This window comes from Cololabis saira, chromosome 21 (assembly GCF_033807715.1).
Source record: "Cololabis saira isolate AMF1-May2022 chromosome 21, fColSai1.1, whole genome shotgun sequence".
Taxonomy (NCBI): Eukaryota; Metazoa; Chordata; class Actinopteri; order Beloniformes; family Belonidae; genus Cololabis; species Cololabis saira.
In genome coordinates, this window is record NC_084607.1 from 17883898 (window position 1) to 17898741 (window position 14844).

At 42.4% G+C, this 14844-nt stretch overlaps 1 protein-coding gene across 1 annotated transcript; it reads left to right on the forward strand.

Annotated features, from left to right (window-relative positions):
- Positions 1-2957: 2957 nt before the first annotated feature.
- fscn2a (fascin actin-bundling protein 2a, retinal) lies at positions 2958-14614 on the forward strand. The gene is made up of 5 exons (XM_061712202.1): positions 2958-4025; positions 6995-7151; positions 13525-13646; positions 13754-13921; positions 14051-14614. Exons 1-5 carry the CDS (start codon positions 3203-3205, stop codon positions 14254-14256), a joined length of 1476 nt encoding a protein of 491 aa, XP_061568186.1. The 5' UTR covers positions 2958-3202; the 3' UTR covers positions 14257-14614.
- The last annotated feature ends 230 nt before the right edge of the window (positions 14615-14844 follow it).

The following is a 14844-nucleotide window of genomic DNA, read 5'->3' on the forward strand; positions in this document are numbered from 1 at the left end:
CACAAATGCTTCAACAGCAGTGATCTTAAAATGGTGTGTAACTGAAAACAGTAGTGAGATCTTTAAAGGAGCCATCTGTAAGAAATGGCCAAAACTGGTACTGCAGTCACTTTCAAAATATTGTTGAGCGGCGTGTACCCTCCCCCTCCTCCCCCCGACCAGAGGTTGCCAGGTAGGCTGCAGAATGCAGCAGGAACGTAGGCTGCCATGGCTGCCATAATTAGAGCCGAGCTGGCAACCCGGATGCCGAAACAATACTGACTTGGTGATTGGGAGATAGGTGGAGGGTGGAGCTTCAGGCCAAAACAAAAAATGACAACATAAACATCAGTTGAGGGCTGCAACTCCTCTTTTTAAACTGGAATATCCTGGCTTGAGTGCTGTTGTCAGTGACATAAGTATTTGAAATGAACATGATTTTTAAATGTCTGTTGACATATCGGGGTCATTTTATGATTCGTTTTATTATTGCTCTTACATACAGCTGCTTTAAGTCTTCTCTCTAACACCTGCCCTGTCCGAGGGTTCGGTCAATGAGCTTGTCAGTAGCTTTGATGTTAAAATGTTAAATGTTATGGATACTATTGCTCCCATTAAGGCGAAAGTTATCTTTGGAAGGAAGAAGTCTCCATGGCGAAATTTCACACTGGTAAAAAATGGGAAAAGAGAGTGTCGGAGAGTGTAGAATGGAGAAAAACAAATCTCCAGGTTAATTATGACATCTATAAAGACACACTTCACTCTTATAATTTACAACTGAGGAATGGAAGGAAGTCATACTTCTATGACATCATCAACAAAAACAGTCATAATGCTTGGGCGTTATTTCCTACAGTTGACAGGCTAACAAACCCTCCTGGGTCAGTGGCAGCTGAACTTAATTCCACCATTTTTCACAGAAAAAATCTGTTTGTACATCAGCTGCAGGGTTTGTTGAAGCAGGTGTATAATGGAATCGTGAACTCCAACTCCACGACAATAGTAGGTCTGCAGTAGGTCCTGGTATGCTAATTCAGGTGGGCCAATAAAAGTCTTTCCAAGACTTTCATGATGTGTGATGTTAGGGATACAGGTCATTGGGAGATGATGGAGGAGATCTTTTTGATACTGGAACAAGGCAGAGTGTCTTCCAGAGCACTGGAACCTTCTACGGAGAGGTGCTGCAGAATCCCTCATAGCTGATATGAACAATTAAAGAGCGAGTAAGCTAGCACCATGTGTGCTGCTATTCTAGAATATAGAATATAATGGAAATCACATTCGGACCAACCATTTTGCTGGCTTTCGACTCGTCAAAGCAGGTGGTCTTGCTGGAGCTGATCATACCTTTGGAGGAATGGAGCAGGTCATGAAGGAAGCCAGTAAGAGGAAGAGAACAAAAATATGAATAGCTGGTGGAAGACTTGTGCAAAAGAGGACTACCCAATAAAGTGGGAGTGAGGAGCATCACAGGAAGATCCCCATCCTTGAAGTCAAGCATCAGAGACAGAAGAAAAAAGCTTCAAGATGGCTCTGGGTCACAAGGGACAAATAGCTAAGAGGCTAAAATCAAAACTAAGGTGCATAGCCAGCAGGCCTTTATTCTAAATATGAATCAGAAAAAAGGCAAAAGGCAAGAGAAATGAATCAAATGAATCTGATGCATCTCTAGGATAAGGATTGCTTCCTTATCCTTTCAAAAGGGGGATAACATACTTTAATAACATCTATGAGTGTTCCCTTTAATATGGCTTTGTCTAATAACAGACAATTCAACCCCAGAATGCCAAATGTTGCTGGTTATTATTATGTGTGTGCTCCTTAAACAGCCTCTATTTGGTCTATGAACCTTGGCCCTGAGATTAACATAACTATTAACCCCCAGCTCTAGCCTGGGACCATTATGCTGATCACGCGGATAGCATGTAACAACTGAGAGTAATAAGTCGAATTTAAGACTTTTTTACTTTACGACAAATTATACATTTTTAAATAAATAGAGTTTAAAATAAGTTCTTCTTGGCTTTACCCAAACAATCTTCGGGAACCTGCAGAAGAGGGTGGTAATGCTCTTACCAAGGTTGATCTTAGCGTGCAGCGTGACAAAGGTCGCGGGGGGGCATGGAGTCATATCCTCTATTACAGTAACTAGCACAAAAACAGATGGTCTGGAAGCAAGGTAGGGAATCCAGCAAGGTGAAAGTGGAGAAAATTCAAATGAATGTACATTCAAATCTATGCTATTCAAATGTCCCTTAGCTATATAAATTCACAGTCTTCACAAATGCAAATATCTGTTGAAGAACTTGAAGCAAAAAGTAATGTTGGAGCCCCTTCTGGAGCAGCATGCAGTAAACTGACATAAGATCTTTGATAAAGAAACCATTGTCTTTGTTTAGGATAATGTGCTTCCTAATCAGTCAGCCACATATACTCCTGGTCCAACGCAACGTGTAAGAGGGGCTTTGTGAATACAGTTTTAATCTCCAGAACAGCTTTTAAAACCATGCATGACGCTATTTCATGGATACAAAACCTTTCCATTCACATTGTCAGAAAAGTGCCTTGCGACAAACATAAAAAATCTTGGTTTGAAACAAATAAAGCCACCTTTACTCTCTGGACATACTCCAATTAAACTGTGATGCGCCAGCAGATCAAAGCAAGGATAATCCTTGTGTGGGCACAAGTGTGTGGATCTAAGCATGAGTGAGAACCAATAGAAGACTTCTTGACAAATGAGCGTGTCAGTGTGAATTATTAGGGGGGAAATCAGGCATGGGAGGGGGGGGGGAAAATTGAAGAAATGGCAGAAAGAGAAAGATGCAGACGGAACGGAGAATGAAGCAGCAAAGGCAGTGTACTGGGGGAAGGAGAGGGAGGAGGGGAGGTTTGTGTTTGGTGCACTGGTATGTGACGTCAACGGCTTGTTGGATTGAGGAGCTGTGTCCTGCTGATTTTAATCCTAACTCATTAAGGAACTGAGAGCAAGTGCCTGTGCAAACTCTCTGGGTAAGGAGAGAAAGTAAAGGGAAAAAGAAGGAGCTCTAAACAAACCATCGAGGGACGAAAGTGGAATTACTTCACAGCTTGAGAAGCAGAAGAGAGAGAAAAAGCCTTTTGTTTTATCTTTTTAGTCTCATGTCTGCTTTCCCTCGCTGCCCATTCCCTTGTCTGTCCTAAACCTCTCAGCCTGCAGTCTTAACGTGTGGCCTCTTCCAGCATGCCCACAAACGGAATTAACAGAGCTCTGAAGCTACAGTTTGGCCTCATCAACTATGAGAACCGCTACCTGACGGCTGAGACGTTCGGCTTCAAGGTGAACGCCTCAGGCATTAGTATGAAGAAGAAACAAATCTGGACCTTGGAGCAGGATGAGCAAGATGGTCAAGTTGTATTCCTGCGCAGCCATCTGGGCCGGTATTTAGCTTCTGACAAAGACGGGAAGATCACATGCGGTGCAGAGAAGCCTGATCCTGAATGCCGCTTCCTTATAGTGCCCCAGTCCGATGGCCGCTGGGCACTGCAATCAGAGCCTTACCTGCGTTACTTTGGAGGGTCGGCCGACTATCTCTCCTGCTTTGCACAAGCCATAGGGGAGCAAGAGTTGTGGGCTGTTCATTTGGCTTTACACCCGCAGGCCAGCCTGCTCAGTGTGGCACGTAAGCGCTATGCCCACCTGTCTGCCTCTGATGGAGAGATCTCAGTGGACAGCAACATTCCCTGGGGAGTGGTTTCTCTGGTCACCTTGGTATACCTGGATGGCAAGTACAGCCTGAAGACCTGCGACAGCCGTTTTCTGAGCAACGATGGCAAACTGGTGAAGGAGAACACCAACACAACCAGCTTCACGCTGGAGCTGAAATCGGGGAAGCTGGCCTTCAAGGACTGCGATGGGAAATACCTGACCCCGGTGGGCCCCACGGGAACGCTGCGCTCCGGCCGATGTGCCAAGCCAGGAAAAGATGAGCTGTTTGATCTGGAAGAAAGTCATCCACAAGTAGTCTTTCAAGCTGCCAATAAAAGATTTGTTTCAGTCAAGCAAGGTAATTAAGTAGTAACGCACTCTTGAGAAAAGTGTTATTTTTGTACAAACACGAGTGTGAAAATTACTAAAAGTAAAAAAAATGGACACAAAAATTTTAGGAAGATGTTTATTAATTGCAGCTACAACAAAAACCTGACACAGGAGAGTGGAATATGATAGACTGGTTTTGCATTCAAAACAAAGCAGTCATAAATCCTTTTGCACTTTCCTGCACATGACACTAGGTGGGGCTATTTTCAACTTCATTGTTAGAAAATAGTGGTCAGATACATTTGCAAGAAAATAATCTCCTGTCTCTTTACTGCAGTTTATTTTCAGTACCTTTGGTTTTCAGCATGAATTAAATGTTATTTGATTTCAGATCAGGTGTGATCTCCAGCACGGTTTGCATTCTGCACAAAACCACTCTTTCTACTTTGGGGCCGCATACATTTTGCAGATTTAGGAATTAAGATTAGCTAAGAGCTGGGCCCAAGTACAGTAGAAAAACAATTTACCACAACAAAGAAATGCCATTTGACAAGTGGGGCACATTTTCTCTGTAGTTTATTGAACTGAATCCTCAAAGGTCATCAAAAATTGGTTTCATTTACCAGCAATGAGTGAAAGCTTTGACATTTTTCCTCAATATTTTGTAGCGAGAATAATTGACAACCATATTGTTGAGGTCACTGTGGTAATGGGCTTTGTCATTTTCACTGTGTGTCTGCTGAAGATTAAGGAGTGTACAAGTGAGTCTAGGGCAGATCTGGGCCTCAGAGGTGTCATTTACTAGCAATGGATTTTAAGCTTTGGAGATACTCACTCCTCACAGTTATCCATCATGTGAAATTCACAAAACTACACTAATTCAAATATTCCTCATGTGGCACTTACGTAGCAGCACCTATAACTAAGGACTATCCAAACATATGTGTAACCTTTAGCTCTTTTATCCTGGATAGTATAATCTGTTTAATTATGCAACTTTGGAAGAAAAGCAAGCAAATTTAGCCCTGCTGCAGGTTTAAAACATTCAAGATTAAATTAAAAATAACAATTCCCAAGAATGTTATTTAAGTTTTTCTTCATATCATATTTGTAAAACTAACTCGGTGCATGTGAAGGAAAAGGGATTGCCAGACTAACTTTTGACTGCAGGCCTTATTAAGCGTATGCCTCAATACAATTTTGCATAAAAAAGGATATTAAAAAGGAAAATATTTCCATTGACTGGCACTCCAGCTTTATTAATTACGAAAGAAAAAAAATAACATTCATTTTCAGCTGTTTGGCCTTGTAGCTGCTCCATGTTTTTTAAGGAACAAGACACTAAAAGCTGCTTAGTGGGCCCTGCAGGGCAGATTTGCATTTCACCACTCAAGGAATTACAGCATGCGAGTGAACAGGAAGGGTGGAGGGTTGACTGAGGGGGATTAGGGTTGTAATGGGATTAAGAGAAAGGTTGAAGGATATTTCTGTAGCACCTAATTTGAGCTTCGGCAGACACAGTTCTGTTATAGGGAATGTGTCTTTATGGCCGCCAGCACCTGACAAAACCAACACTCATCCACAGAGAGTTTAGGCATTTGTGATACGTAAGCAGCATTAGACAAGCTGCAGGACAAAACATTTATGTTGAAAGAGCAGAGAAAGATTTGGCAAGAATGATGCTTGTGATTTGATTTAACTTCACTAGGAAAGATTGCATTTGCATGCAAAACACATTACGAGCTAATGACAAGACGTTTCTCGAGAGAAAACATCTTAAAAGCAAATAAAGGGACATGCAAGGCATGCAGATGGCTACTAATGAGCTAAAAATTGTTCCCAGATCTTTTTGTTCCCTTGTAAACCAGTTGAATATACTCTCTTGGGGAAAAGGGTTCCTTCGGTTACAGTTTGCAATGTGAAAGATGTGATTAAAATACACAAACTGAATGAAAAAAACCCACAAAGCTTAAGATCTAACAATCTAATCAGGTTGTTGACATGGTTCCATCTTCTTAGTTAACACACGGTGCAAAGACCGACATTAATCCGTGAGACTTAAATAACGAATAAAGTCAATACCTGTTGTAACTCTTGAATCATTTAAGGAGAGGGTAAATCAGACCACTCTGTGAAAGCTTCAGTTTTACAACATGAAACACTTTTGTTCCCTTTAGAAATGATGATGTAGTTGGAGACATTTGCAACCAGAATAGTTTTCTGCATCACTACATATGCTTCCCTGATTTACCAAACCTACGTATGTGTCAAATGACCATTACTAGCAGATAACGGAAACAGAGAAGCTTCAACAACTGTGTAAACAAGAAAAAACAAACACCAAGTGCTGCTGACTTTCTTTCCATTGGTGTCAGCTAGAGAGGCACAGATTGTAATTTACTCCGCCAGCTCTGATTTCTGATTTTCTTAAATGTCTCCGTGTGGCTTGCCAAAACCGATTTTGGCAGATTCCAGTCATTCTTTAGATGATACAAAAACTGCATACATTGACTGATTTAACAATGAAATACAACAGAAACTGTAGCCTACATTATATACTCTACCGACTTTGCTTTTAGCTTCATAACATTATGGGTGACCAGCATGTTATGGCTTCTACTCCGTAAGTTATTTTGTTCCGTTGCAGGCTGTGAAAACGTTCAACATCATGCTTCCTATGGACTGGATCATCATGATCTACTTAATGATGACTACAGATTTCTCAGTATTCTAAGCCTCCAAACTGATACATTTATTTACCCTTACACACATACATTAAATAACTAAATACTTAAAAAGGAAACATTTTCAAAACTGAGCATGCGATGCATGCACTGAATGAAAGGAATATATACCAGCCACCTACAGTACCTAGTGGGTACTACACTTTTGATAAATGAGTATCTTGATCAGTAAAACGAAATATAGCAAAATATTATGTGCCTAGGTGTTTTTCCTCTTATTATATTAATGGGTGTGTTTTTCTCTTATTACCAGGAGTGAGTATTTCAGCCAATCAGGATGCGGAGACTGACATGGAGACCTTCCAGATGGAGATAGATAAGGAGACCAAAAAGTCTATGTTCCGGACCAATGGTGGATCCTACTGGACTTTAGTGAGCCATGGGGAGATCCAGTCCACTGCCAAAGAAGTGTAAGTAACTGTCACCGAGGTGAAAGTGTGTTTTTTTTGTATGTTTAAAAAAAGAATAAAATAAAATGACAAACACAAAGTGCAAAGTCAACACATAGTTGACATTTAAGGGATATGAATCAGTAGGCATGGCAAGATTGGATAAGATTACAATTTCTGAGGTAATCATTTTATTAAAAAGTCTATTTTTGATTTAAATTCATTAAAATGATTCATAGTTCAGTAACTCTGAGCCTGTAGAATTCAACGTGAAATTAAATGAAAGTGAAATTAAAAGACTATTCATTTAAATACAAGTCCTACCACAGTTTTTTGGGAGAAAAAAAAAAGTACATCTATTAATTCTTTATAAATAAAAGTCCATCCTTACTGTGTGATAAAGATATGAGTGATTAAACTGAAGGGATATTTAAAAAATGTTGCTCTCTTTAAGCATAAGATAGGCATTAATAGCTTAATTGATCTGTTAAAGTGATCACCTCTGGACATTGAAATAAATTCCTCTTGGTCTAGATCTGTGCAGACAGACAGACACATCAATATAGGTTTATAAAGTTCCCTTAGTCCTAGTTTTTTGACAAAATAGAAACAAAGTGATGGTAGCTGGAAATAACTCAAAACATTACTTCTTCTCATGTTGAACTGCGACGAACAATGCGTGTTATTAGCACTGAACTGTGAAAGATGAAAATGGCAGTAGATAGAAGCAGGTTTTAAAAGATAAATATTGAAACAGAACCGAAAAAATAATAACCAACCAAACCAAAGGTAAAACCAAATGGTTTTACCTTTGAGGACTTTTCTATTGTTCATTTGAGTGGGATACTGTGGGAAAAGAAAATAGGTGTTTTGACTAACTATGCCAAAATCTTGAAAGATAACATTTGGAGAATGCTTTTATTTGTTTAAAGTAATCTGTCAAATTGCTAAATTGCTTTGATCAGACTTGCATAGCTGAAATAAATTTTTACCTTTTTACCAAACCTGACGTGGATGTAAAATGTCCCTGAAACGCACAAAAACGTTCAAAAAACGATCATTCAGACATTACAACGATACGCTCGTTTGTCACCAAATTCATGACAAGCACGACATGAAGGGTTATGATCACTGACTGTAAAAAGAGAATAGGATAAAGCTTACTGTGATGTCACCTGTAGATTTCTAAAGGACGGTTTTGAAGCCCGATTGTTGGCGCTTTAGAGCTCACCATATTGGCAGGAGCTGATTCGGCCCAGTCCCTGATTAACAGGGAATAAGTGGAACAAACAAGCTGATCAGTTGGTGGAAACCGGCCCACTTTATCTCAGTTACCACAAGCTAGCTATTCAAGCTTAGCCTGTGTTCATTATAACGGCAAGTGACATTACCTTACATTTATTTTGAACAAATCTGTATTGGCTGCCGTGGCAGGAGATCGGGCTGGTTCTCCTCGTTTCAGATGTTTACAGTCCTTATTTCAAATGTAATTTCGAGGGTGTCAGCTGAAACACGATTGGATGGACAGATTCAGTCTCAGTGAATGTTAGGTAACATTAGTTCTTATCATAGGTCAGGACGAGTTAAACCAAGATTTAATGGATGGATTTTGTGCTGCATTTTATTGTACAAAAGGTGCTATATAAATGAAGCTCGCTTTGATTTGATTTGATGACCCTTGTGTCTGGATTGTTCCAGAACAGCCCAGAGCCAGTCACAGAAGTTTGTTGGTACAATTTACAGCTCAAAGGGTCAAAGTGCTAAGTAGCTAAAATGAATGAGTGCTAATTGTTTGGCACCATAGACTGCAATGCAAGTGTCATTTATAAAAACGTACATTTGTGGTTTAATTTAACTTTAAGTAGTAAGGTACAGACACATTGACCCAGCGACCTGGTAATGGATGTCTCGTTGAACTGTTTATTTGAGCCATGTTGTTTATTGTCTTTATTACTGTTATAAAGTCTAACATTATATCTTGGGGAGGTCGATGGAAATTGACCCAATTTTGGAGTATGCCCCGGTGGTCATTTGGGGAAATGCACTTCCAGATTGGCTTCAAAGGAAAACTGGATGTTGCCTCTAGGATATTCATCCGTTCTACTCATCCATTCATTTGATCCATCCAATCATCCATACCAGCTTATACGTTAACAGAGATGTGCTGGAGCCTATCAGAGATCTCACTGGGCAAAAGGCTGGGGGACACCCTGGACAGGTCACCAGTCCGTTAACAAACACCATACACTGTATGTTCCCACTTACTCCTATTGGAAATTTAGAATCCCCAATTAACCCAACATACGTGTTTTTGGATTGAGTGGAAGCCAGGATACCCAGAGAAAACCCACACGAGCCCAGAGAGGACATCCAAACTCCACACAGAAAGATCTTTGCCAGGACCCTAACCAGGAAGCTTGTGCATTTCAAGCATACACCTGTACCTATGCGTCTGATATACAGGACTGTCTCAGAAGATTAGAATATTGAAATAAAGTTCTTTATTTTCTGTAATGCAATTAAAAAAAACAAAAATGTCTGGATTTATTACAAATCAACTGAAATATTGCAAGCCTTTTATTATTTTAATATTGCTGATTATGGCTTACAGTTTAAGATTAAGATTCCCAGAATATTCTAATTTTTTGAGATAGGATATTTGAGTTTTCTTAAACTGTAAGCCATGATCAGCAATATTAAAATATTAAAAGGCTTGCAATATTTCAGTTGATTTGTTTTTTTTTTTTTTCTTTTTTTTTCTTTTTTTTTTTCTTTTTTTTTTTTTTTTTTTTTTTCTTTCACCTTGTCTGCACACATATTATTGATTGATACCATGACGGTAGAAACCAAAAGTGTATATATGTGCATTATTACTATATGTAATATATACATATATATACGCACACATATGCGTACACATACATAAATATACACATACAAACCCAGTGTTTTTTTTTTTTTTTTTTTTTTTTTTTTGGGGGGGGGGAGGGGGTGGGGGGGGGGGGTGACGACATCCACTGCCAATCCAGGAAGCAGGAACACACAGAGACACACGTCAAGCACTGGAAATCTGCAACAAAAAACCACAAACAAAGCACGAAACCGGCACGGAGCCAACCAAAACACGAACAGCAATCGACCCAAATCTTGAGATCTGATCGCAGTCTGAGCTAAGCTATCGCTACCGCTACCTAAACCCAAAAACCAGAGTCAGCATGCAGGTGAACAAGCCAGTGTGTATGTCTATGTGTGTGTGTGTGTATGTATATGATCATGCGTGTGTGCGTGTGTGTGTGTGTGTGTGTGTGTGTGTGTGTGTGTGTGTGTGCATGTGACTAAATGACTATATGTGTGTATGTGTGTGTGTGTGTGTGTGTGTGTGTGTGTGTGTGTGTGTGTGTGTGTGTGTGTAATAAACCAAACAAAGCTCCACCTGAAGTGTATCTATAGTGGGGGAGGGGGGGGGAGCGACCCCGCCACCCGCGAGACCAGAGGCCGACAAGGAAGAGCCCGGAACCCAGGCCACCGGCAAACCCCACAGAGGGGAGAAGTAGGAGGGAGGCAACCCACCGCCTGCGAGGCCCCCCCCCCCGCCCGGCGGCGGCCGAGGGGGCCCGCGGGCGGGGCCCCCACGGCGCGGAAAGAAGCAGCCAGGGATCCCGCGGCGGCGGACCGCGACCCAGGCAATCCCCAGCCACCCGGTCCGGGCCGGACACGCGGCCAGGAGGCCCTCACCCTTCAGGCCAACGACCCCCACCCGGCAGGGGGCCAGCCTGCCCGGAGAGACAGAGCCGCCCCGGCCGCCGACGCGGGCAGGCGCACCCGTCCCCCACGAAAGTGGCCCTCCAAGACCAGAGGGGCGCCCCGCCGTAGAGGCAGCGGGGGGGACCGGAGACGGGCCCGGAGAGAGGGAACCCCCCAACAAGGCGACACCCGCGCAGGCCCGACAACGGAGGGCCCCAGACCCAGGCATCCCATTCATTCATCCATTCACCTATCCGATACCTATACTAATAATAATATAATATACTATACATAATAATAATAATAATAATACTAATAATAATAATAATAATAATAATAATAATAACCATCTTTGTATAATATAATATTGATAAATTATTAAGTTTTTGATGTCCTGCCAATGGAGGCTCAAATCCTCCATGGCAGGACCCTTCCATACCGCATTCTCACCGACACAGACATACAATCACGCACCGTTTCCCCCTCCCCGGGGGGGTCCAGCACCGCCAGAAGGCACCCCAGGCTGCACGGCGGGCCCCGCCAGGCCCGGGTAACCCGACCCACCCGTCCGAGGCCCAGGCCGGTGAGGGAACGCGGGTGATGTGGGACCCCCTCCCGCCCCTTGTGTTGAGTGCATGTGATTAATGCCATAAAAACAGGGAGGAGGGAGGGCCAAGTATCGATTGACACCGACCCCCCCCCCCTCCCGAACTACGTGTCCTTGTCAAGTGTATTTATAAAGTGTTGAATGTGCAGTGTCTAGTTTGCTGTTAAAACCGTGAGGCGGGGAGTGCCGGGCCACGCGGGACAGTGCCCCCCACGACCCGGACCCCCCGCCTTTCGCCTATGTGCGTATGAATCGTGTAGGGGGGACAAGAGGGGGAGCGGAGGCCGAAGCCAGGAGGCAGGACCAGCAAAGCTGGCCCTGATAAGACACCCGCGTCCCCCCACCGGCCATCCAGTAGACGGGGGCCGGCCCCCCGAGCCGGGCCAGGGCCCCACCGTACCTCCACGGGCGCCCCCGGAGCCGCCGGAGCCCCCAGACGGAGGGGGAAACGGTCCAACATCCTCCCATTCATACTGACAACATAAGACATAGATACCTGGGAATGGCGCCACCCCCGCCGCCGCGCCCGCCCGTGCACCCCCCGGTCAGGGGAGGCCCGATCTCCGGACCCGGCCCCACCCCCCCCCCCGAGGCCACCCCGGCGGACACCCCAAGGGTCACGGAGTCCCCACATCCGCAGGGGCACTTGGCCCCCGCCCAGCGACGGAGGACCAAGGCAGCAATGCCCCCCCAGCGCAGACAGCCACCCCCCACCCAGGCAGGACCGGGCCCTCCGGGTTTCAGTTGATTTGTAATGAATCCAGATTGTATGACATTTTTGTTTTCGTAATTGCATTACAGAAAATCACAATATTCTAATTTTCTGAGACAGTCCTGTATATACGTGTGAAGCAGTAACCTCAAGTTCTACAGACTCTACATGTACTACTGTATATGGATGACCAGTTTTTCTTCAGAAGAGGTTAAAGTCAACACTTCCAACAAAGACTTTCTCAGCTTCTTTTTATCTGTAGAGTTAAATGTAGATTTCTCCAAACAATAACGTGATGTATGACATACTTTGGATCAATGGTCTATAACCAATAATTAATCCTTTGCTGCCAAATCTGCTGTGTGGGAGTAGGTTTTGAAGGTAAACAGTTTATGGAAGTCATTTTTTTCTGCTTGTTTTGAATTGAGTGGAAATTTGATAAAATGTCACGACTGACAGTTCAAACGAATCAACTTCTTTAAATGGCCTTGTGAGCCGAGACAATTGCGGTGGTTTGTGAAAAACTTGGTTTCCACTTTGCAATCCTTGTATTTGCATTTTAATTGAGTCGTGTTTGTCTCCTTCCTCAGAACGCTCACAGAATATCCTGACTTCTATCTTGTTGCTCAATTTTGACTACCAACTCTAAAATTTGCCTCAATAATTCTCTGTACACCAACAGGTCGAGAACATTCAGAAAAAGTCTTTGGATGACTTTAACACCAACTTACGTGTTGCTGCTTCCCAAAGAGCCTGATGATATGAATAGCAAGAAAACCATGCCAAACGGACATCTTTTAACACATCACTTTTGAGATGTGTCAAAAGATGTCAAAATATGTCATAGAGTTTAAGCGCCACCTGGATCCGGGGGAAAAAAGCATTCTAGGACATTTTGTTTATAATGAAGAGCACTTCAGTTGTTTCATCTTTTGGCACTTCAGAATCACTCCAGCATCACTCCAGCATCACATTATCCAAAGTATCAGGATTTTGGAAAAATGCAAGAAACAACATTTGTTCAGAAGTATGGCGTTGAATGTGGTTTGCTTTGTCCTACCACTTTTATCTCATAACATTACAACGTCATTGCCATAAATTACTTAAAATTATTGTCACCTCATAAATTATGACTTTTTTCAGGTACTGTAACTTAAGACTCATTTTTCCAAAAGCTGCAATTGTGATACAAACTGTTTTTTTTTTCAATCATCTCATGCATATTTAAAGTATGTTGCATTTTTATTTATTTTCTTCATTTCATTCATTATCCATCTGCCCCACCTGTGTTTTTTGCTTTTCCATCTGCCTATCTCTGTCTTTTCCCTCAGAGAGGTCAACACAATGTTTGACATTGAGTGGAGAGGACATAGGGTAGCCCTCAAAGCGAGTAATGGGAAGTATGTGTGTACAAAGAAGAATGGTCAGCTCTCGGCGATCAGTGACACAGTGGGTATGTGACTTCAGGCAACTCTCGTGAGATTCAGTGTACCATTTTCCACGAGGACTACTTCATCAGCCCTTAAACACAAGATGACCGATATGTATCCTTCTTTGTAGGTGATGGTGAATTATTTCTGATGAAGCTGATCAACCGCCCGATGCTGATCCTGCGTGGAGAGAATGGCTTTGTGTGTCACCACAAGAACTCAAACACTCTGGATGCAAATCGATCCGTCTATGACATCTTCTCATTGATCTTCAATGACGGAGCCTACATTATAAAAAGTCAGTATTTTCATGTGTACAACATTCTAACTATCAGCCTCCATCCTCTTTGAACATGTATCAAAAGGAGGGTATATCTGTCCCTTTAAATAAACGAGTGAAATGTCATCCGTTTACATCTTTACACAGGTGTCAACGGAAAGTTCTGGTATATTTCCAGCAGTGGCTTAGTGTGCTCAGATGGAGAAAAGGCAGAGGACTTTTTCCTTGAGTTCCTGGAACACGGACGCATCGCCATCAAGGGCTCCAACGACAAATACCTTCGTGGAGATCAGGGAGGCACACTTATGGGTGACGGTGCATCTGTCGATGCATCATCTCTCTTCGAGTACTGATCCCTGCGAGTCAGGTCCCTGAAGAGGGCCTAATATCTAGGTGAAAAACTCACTTTCATCAGGTCAAGTGAGGTGGACTTCCGGCAAAACCTGCCAGTTTTTATAGGTTTCCAATCTAATGATTGTTTTTGGGTTTTTTTAATTGGAAAGAAGTGAACACTTTAGCAAACCATGAGTCTTTTTCTTGCAAATGATAGATGTGTTGTCTTTAAAATGACAACAAAATGCCAACATCAAAAAACACATACCAAGTGAATTTTTAATGTCATATATGTTTAAAAAGAGAGTGGCTGCTCCAGTTCTTTCAGTTTGTTTAATATGCATACGATGTCAACCAAATAAACTCACTGGGAGACTCCTACTGGCCACACTGGCTGGCTGCGGGTGCTGTGACTTTGACATATTAAACAGGACCATGAATGCAACAAAATTCTCTATGATCCTTTTGTAGTCTGATAATTGTTTGAAAAAATTACCCAGAGGCAAATATAAAAACACAAGAAGAAAAATCTTAATAAGAGAAAAAGACAAAACTCCTGAGCAAAATTTATATAAAACCTTAAATCGAGGAAAACACAAAATAGGTGC